Source organism: Octopus bimaculoides, unplaced genomic scaffold, assembly GCF_046866305.1.
Source record: "Octopus bimaculoides isolate indiv1 unplaced genomic scaffold, ASM4686630v1 contig151, whole genome shotgun sequence".
Lineage (NCBI taxonomy): Eukaryota > Metazoa > Mollusca > Cephalopoda > Octopoda > Octopodidae > Octopus > Octopus bimaculoides.
The window spans coordinates 17501-25659 of NW_028315401.1; the positions used below are offsets into that span (position 1 = coordinate 17501).

Sequence of the window (8159 nt, forward strand, 5' to 3'; positions counted from 1 at the left end):
TTCGATTGTGATAGACATTTCATTGGTCGAACGATATTTCGACATTAAGTCTGTCTTTGTCAAGTTCAAAATAAGAAGTGATAAAAATTCAAAATTATAGAAATTTAAATGTAAAGTATGAACGAGAGCAACCAGCGTCCACACTTTGATGGAATGATATCATCAGTCTTTAAGTTTCAATTTTATAACAGGCGAAAAGAAAAAGATAGAAAAAAGAAGACAGAAAATACAACAGAAAAGTGGAAAGAAAAAAGAGAAAAGGAAGAATATTTAATCAAACAGTTTTGTATAAATTTGATGATATTCTCCTGTTATTTTATTCATTCCTCCAGGGCGTGATGTTAATAACCCGCAAACATATTTCCCCTCATGCATTCTGAGAAGTGAAAGTGAAGCAGATTCAGAATATTTTCTGAGAATATGCACTTTCACTTCAAGCTCATCAGCTAGGCTTACTACTCAAAGTAGTTTTAAAAATATATTTACCTTTCTGTGCGCATCCGTTCAGCTGATATATATATATATACGTGTGTGTGTGTGTGTGTGTGTGTGTGTGTGTGTGTTTCTGGGTGTCTGGAGATCGAAACATACAATAAATATATTTTACTTACTAACGTACATAATTTGTTGCTAGCATGAGAAATTGTTTTCGTTTTGTGTTGGATCGAAATCCCACTCCCCTTAATGCTTCTGTGATGCTTCATTTTATTGACTGAACATTCAACAAATTACTTTTCTTCATTGGCTTTCTATTTTCTTTGTAGCTGTTGGTTATCCGGACCATCTTTCTATGCTGCCATCCTGACTCCCGTGGTGATGATTCTCATCTTCAACTTTATCATGCTTTCTCTCGTGATATGGCGTCTCGTATCACTGCAAGGAAACAAGAGATCCGAGCACAAAAGAAGTAAAGTACGTGTTCTGGGCCTGGTTGGTTTGTTGTTTTTGCTTGGACTCACATGGGTCTTTGCATTCCTCGCTGTTCACGAAGCAACAAAAGTGTTTGAGTATCTTTTTACTATATTCAATACCCTTCAAGGAATGTTTATCTTCATATTCTATTGTATATACAAGAAATATACCAGAGATGTCATCAGGGAGTTTGTAAATGAAAGACAGAGAATGAATCAGTGGAAAATTACCGCCGGCACAAGTAAGTGCGATTGCCTGTTTTTTCATTCATTCATAATAGATAGATACAGACAGAGACAGACAGACAGACAGACAGACAAGCAGAGAGTCATATATATATATATATATATATATATATATATATATATATATATATATATATATATATGAAAGAAGGTTTGAAAATGTACTTATTTTTAAAAAAATATTTATTTACTTAACCGGTTTCACTTTTTTAGAAAAAGATTATCAAAAGTCTTTGAGAATAATAAAAAATGTTAAAAAACAGTCTGAGTATTAAAATGCATATATACATTCTTTGATGATAAAATATATTTAAAGTATAAAGCTTTGTATGAACTTTGTAGTGTTACATACTGATTGTCATATTAAGGTGAAATTGTTAAAAACAGTGTTAAAAACAGTGTATGAAAATACACATATGGAAAAATACATATACATATACATATTCTCATACATATTCTTTGACAATCGAATAAAATTGAGAAGGAACTGACCTGGCCTTTTTCTCTTGTGTATATTAGATAGATAGATAGATAGATAGATAGATAGATAGATAGATAGATACATGCATATATACATACATACATACATACATACATATACATACATGCATACATACATGCATACATACATGTATACATACACGGGTGAGTGGACAAATGAAGAAATTTGGATGCACTTCGATGTATTTAATGTGGCAATATGTCAAACTGTTTGTCACACATTTTTAAACTTCACAATCCACTCATTCAAACTTCTGCACGACAGAGTATTATACAAGTATTGTGATGAAAGCCTGCAACAAATTTCAGCTCCTGTCACACCTTCAGACTAGACTAATCTAATCACTGATATCTGTTCTTCTTTGGTGCACTCAGCCAGAAAGAAAATTGGAGCGCTCAAAGTCAACTCTCGGTTACGTAACTACAAGAGAACCACCTTTTTAGCACATGGGCTCACAAGGTGGTGCAGCCAAATGAGGAAAGTTTTGGTGAAAGTGCAGATAATTATGTGTGCGTATGGATGCATATACAAAGAGAGAGAGACAGAGACAGAGACAGAGACGGAGAAAAGAAACAAAGAAAGGGGAGAAAGAAGTGGGTATAATTAAATATATATAGAGAGTATATATATATATATATATATATATATATATATATATATATATATATATATATATATATATATATATATATATAAAGTGTAGTATATTGCCACTTAAGTGTGGCTGACCCCTAGGGGTGGATGTTAGTGTTGCTTTTAGCCCCAGGAGGACATCTCCTCCAGCTGGCTTATCGACACACGACTGTGTCCTGTTTGCCAAGGGTAGTTATCCCTCTCACCAACATCTGCAGCACGAACGGATCCGGATTTCAGGGTTATTTCCCTTCGTCGGCGTCCGATAGTCGCTGACCTTGGTGAGAGAGACAAAAACCTGGCAATCTTATATCTTCTTTTCAAGTGAAATTCTTCACTGATATCGAAAAGGTGAAAACAAGCAATGTTAATTCTCTAAATGAAGTATTAACAGTAACTGCACGATAAAGTGTAGTATATTGCCACTTAAGTGTGGCTGACCCCTAGGGGTGGATGTTACTGTTGCTTTTAGCCCCAGGAGGACATCTCCTCCAGCTGGCTTATCCAGCTGGAGGAGATGTCCTCCTGGGGCTAAAAGCAACAGTAACATCCACCCCTAGGGGTCAGCCACACTTAAGTGGCAATATACTACACTTTATCGTGCAGTTACTGTTAATACTTCATTTAGAGAATTAACATTGCTTATATATATATATATATATATATATATATATACATATATATATATATATATATATATATATATATATATATATATATATATATACATATATATATATATACATATATATATATATACATATATATATATATATATATATATATATATATATATATATATATATATATATATATATATATATATATATATACATATGTATATATATATGTATGTATATATGTATATATATATACTCTATATATATATTCAATTATATATATATATATATCACCTTGATCACCTTGACCGACCAGTCCGTCGGGCGTCCATTTGACACTGCTGGTCACAACACGCTGTCCACTCCTCTCTGGATCATGCCTTCCTCATCCACCTGGTCCCAATCGCCCTCCTAAAATCGTAACTCCACCGTTGTGGAGGCCTTCCGAGTGGTCGTTTCCGCTCGCGCGGTTACCACTCGATAACTACGAGAGTCCACCGATTATATAATCATGCATATGTCTGTTTCTATTTATATATTCTCATATCTGTATGAGTCAAAGCATTTTGGTTAAATTCATAGTTTCAAAGCGTGATATTAATCCTCAGCCATTGAAAATTTGATGTTACTGCAAACTACATTCAGACGCTAAATCAATGCGAATGACAAAGAAACATCTTATATATTTTGGTAGCGAAATCTTTAGGTAACATACAAAGGTATCAGCTAAAATCTTTTTCCGGAACGACATAACTAAAATTTATATAAATATAAACCAACGTATACATATAACATTACCAACAAACATTCACGTGTAGTTGCAGCTCCGAAATACAGACATTTCAACATTGCAAATATTGAATTAGGTTGTTGTTGTTGGCACCCCGTCGCTTACGACGTCGAGGGTTCCAGTTGATCCGATCAACGGAACAGCCTGCTCATGAAATTAACTTGCAAGTGGCTGAGCACTCCACAAACACGTGTACCCTTAACGTAGTTCTCGGGGATACTCAGCGTGACACAGTGTGACAAGGCTGACCCTTTGAATTATAGGCACAACAGAAACAGGAAGTAAGAGTGAGAGAATGTTGTGGTGAAAGAGTACAGCAGGGTTCGCCAACATCCCCTGCCGGAGTCTCGTGGATCTTTAGGTGTTTTCGCTTAATAAACACTCACAACGCCCGGTCTGGGAATCGAAACCGCGAACCTATGACCGCGAGTCCGCTGCCCTAACCACTGGACCATTGCGCCTCCACATTGAATTAGGAATAGGGAGCAAATGATTTCTAGAAGATATGAACACCAGAATAAGACACGCAACAGAATTAATACAAAAGAACTAAAAGGCATCCGTTATAGACACGTTTAGCAATATAGACAAGTTTAGCAATATAATATCTGATATAGTTTCCTCATTGTGTTTCCAGGTTCAAGTTCTGTTAATGAAATAATGGATAAAACAACAGAAACAAACATATAACTGAAAATCGAAAAAGAGCCTCCAAGAATCATGTTTGATAATATTTTGACGTGTTAACATAATATTTTTTTCATATATAATATTACATATATTTCCTGGTAGAGAAACTATATTTGTGATTTCTATTACTTGAAACAGAGGAAAATAGAAAATGTTGATTGATTTGAAAGTATATTAATATTTTTTTTCTTCTTGCCAATTTAATGTTATCAATGTAAGCTTTAAATTTGTTAAATAAAGGATTGAATATGACGTGTTGCTACCTTCGTTTTTGTTTTAGATGAAATATTGTAATACTGCAGTCTAAGTTCAAATACCGCCTGGAGAGGTAGTGATTTTATCAGTTATTTTAAAACGTCGAAAATGTATCTAGCTGATTAGTTTTAGAATCATTTATCTAATTAGCATTATCAGGTCTTGCAACTGTCATTAATCCAGCAATGAACTTAATCCAGTAATGAACATTTCACAAACAGCTACATTCCGATCAAAGAACTAAGCATTTCTGGTTTTTCACATTCATGTCTAGTTTCATTCAATAGACGTAACACTAACACTTATATGCGCATGCCTGTATGTCTACATTGATGTATATTCTATGTTAAATTCTCTACCTAATCTACAGGCTCATTAGACCCCAGAATATCTCGGTATCCAATGCATTTCAACAAACGAGGATACAAGACACCCCACTGAATGAGATGCCAGTCTGTCGCAAGGTTAGCCCTTGGTTGTAGGTGGTACTTCTTTTCAGATGAGTGGACTGGAAGTGTCTTTCTCATGGACACAACACACCGAACCAATAGTCCATGCGCCTATATATATATATATATATATATATATATATATATATATATATATATATATATATATATATATATATATATATATATATATATATATATATATATATATATATATATATATATATATATATATATATATATATATATATAGGATCCACTTCATACTGTAAAAAGGTTCACCACACACTATATACAATCCTGTATTGAAAAACTCTATAGTAGTCGCCACGACCCTTCGCCTTTCTTTCTTACTTTCTTCATACATATATATTTTTTCTCTTTCTTGACCAAAGACTTTTCCCCACCCTCTTCCCTCCATAGGCTATAATAGAAGACACTTGCCCAAGGTGTCACAAAGTGTAATTGAACCCAGAACCGTGTGGTTGAGAAATGTTCTGTTTAGCTTCTGTCTTTCCCGGATCTTTGCTCTCATGCCAGTTGGAACACCGTTATTCCCTTCATTTATGCTCGGTTTGTTAAAAGAGAGGTAGCCCTGTATCGTCACATATCTGTCATGTCTACTACTTAGCCTGTCTATTACGTGGCCTGTGGTCTCAGAAGTCTTGATATACCACCTGAACTAAGGAACTATTTTGTTTCCTTATTAGATGATCGAACCATTTCAGTTTCTTTCGTCTCATTAGTTCACTTCATGTAAATAATGTTCCTTATACAACTTACGCCTCACCATAATAATATCTCTTTTTTTAAACACATTATTACAAAAATGTCTTATGTGTATTTTCGAATTTTAGGGTCCCTGTTTCTTGATTGATTTTAGAGAAACAATAATGTTGTACAACCTAATAATGCCTCGCTGTCTGATATCCTACCTGCTCCAGATCCTGTTTCTTAAGTCTTTTAAGTGGTATAAATCCTACCTTCTAACTAATGTGTGTAGAGTGACTAGGACTATACAACTCTGAAACAAAATGTGAGGCATGTTCAACTCCTGAAAGATTCAGTATGATTATTTCCTTTGCTTAGTGTAATTATCTTGTATTTAGTACCATTTATTTTCATAACCCATTTTCTCCATGTTTAGTTTTAGACCGTCGATATTAGGTTTGCTTCTCTACCGAGTTTTGTGTCCCACCGTGTGACATGGCACGTTAGATAATTATCTTCTACTATAGCCTCGGGCAACTAAAGCCTGTGGACTTGGTAGACGGAAATTGAAAGAAGCCCCTCGTATATCTATCTGTGTGTTTTTGCTTTCAACCACCGCTTGTCAAGGTGCCCATGAATTAGCGGTTCAGCAAAACAGACCGATATAATAAGTACAAGACTGAGAAAAATTACTAGGATTGATTCATTCGACTACAAATTATTCCAGGCGCCCCACCCACTCCAGCATGGAGTTAAAATATATTTCTTCACTTCGTAATTAACTATGAACATATATTTTCTTTATTCTCCCTTCAATGAAGAAAACAATTCTATGTCTCCATATCATTTCTTCTTCACTCACTCTCTGTCACTTTTGCTACTTCTCTCTCTCTCCTCCTCTCTTATCACTTTGCCTCTCCCATACACTTTCCACACCAGTCCATACTTCTCTCTCTCTCTCTCTCTCTCTCTCTCTCTCTCTCTCTCTCTCTCTCTCTCATATCACATGTTGCTTCCCTGTGGGCAGAGAATTAAGCCAGAAAAGATGTTCAACTTTTTATAATTGATTTTCATCTCCGCTGTTTCCTTTTCTCTCTTCATTGTGAATCACAAACATAATCGTTTTTCATAGTTTTTCAACCCATAACTTACTTCTCCTTGATCTGTTTCTCTCTGCCTTTCGGTCCTGATATGACCCCTCCTCCATACCGTTGCCCACAATTTCCTTAAGGTCTACTACGATGAGCCCCCAATATACTATAAGCACTATGACAATCAACTTCATTATGAAACTAACTTCGGAAGATCACAATGTTCAAAAACACATCTACTTACATCTACACATCTGTTCCGTACCTCAATATATAACACTTAAACTATATTGGGTGCTGGTGACAGGTAGGTGCAGTACTTCCAATCTAGTAAAAAAAAACTGGTGACATATAATAGACAAAGGTGTAATTCGTTCAGGCTAACAAGCAACCTTTAATACGTGACTGCACGAGGATGTTGAATGCTACACAAACACAACATATAAATGGAACTAGTAGATTATATACCGTAATGGTTAGCACAAGGTTTATCGAAGAATCAAATTCTGGATTAGTTAAATCCACTTCTTGGCTATGAGCTCCAAGAAGGGAAGTGCTGTTCACTTTTATATTCCGAAATAATGCCCTGACTGATAAGACACCTAGGTGAATGGTAGGGTTCTGAACAATAGCAATGCTCTAAATATATGGACGTGATAGATGTATAGTGAGACTAATTTCTATTATTTCATATTTGAAAACATTAAGTTAGATTATAAAAGCTCACCATGCTACTCTGTTGAGATTGGTTAAAATACCTATCATATAAGTTATTGGACATTTATTGAACCCTGTGTTATGATTAGCTTAGTGTTGCGCGAGATTAGGATGGAAGGTCTAATCACATTGTATTTCAAACAACTAATCTTGTATGTGTTCTGGAGCCTCATTTTTGTTCGTAAACTGGTGCGACCAAATTATTGACGAGTCAGAGAGGTGAGAGTTTTTCATCGAGGTGAAGTATGCAAATTCTACCGTTTTCAGCGGAGAGTTAATATAACAGAGCTCGTGCAACCTATGACGACCCAAGCTGAATTATCAAGACAATAGATGAACAACAACCAAGAGAACTTGTGAACGTTGCTTACCAGTTTCGAAAGAATTAAACTCCACTCTTATTTTAAAGTTGGTTTTCTTTGTTGCTTATACGAATGAACATGCAAAATATATTATTCAGTGATACACATGATTCATTACTAAAACCTAAGAAAACTTTTCCGTCGTAATATATGAATATAATGCCAACAACAGCACTGTGCAG

At 35.0% G+C, this 8159-nt stretch overlaps 1 protein-coding gene across 1 annotated transcript in view; it reads left to right on the plus strand.

Annotated features, from left to right (window-relative positions):
• The window catches only part of LOC149129111 (adhesion G protein-coupled receptor G2-like), a 21737-nt gene extending 17093 nt beyond the window's left edge, over positions 1–4644 (plus strand). The window contains exons 7-8 of the mRNA XM_089346778.1: positions 765–1153; positions 4340–4644. Coding sequence (XP_089202904.1) covers positions 765–1153; positions 4340–4392 — 442 coding nt within the window. The 3' untranslated portion in view covers positions 4393–4644. The remainder of the gene's footprint in view (positions 1–764; positions 1154–4339) is intronic.
• Positions 4645–8159: the final 3515 nt, after the last annotated feature.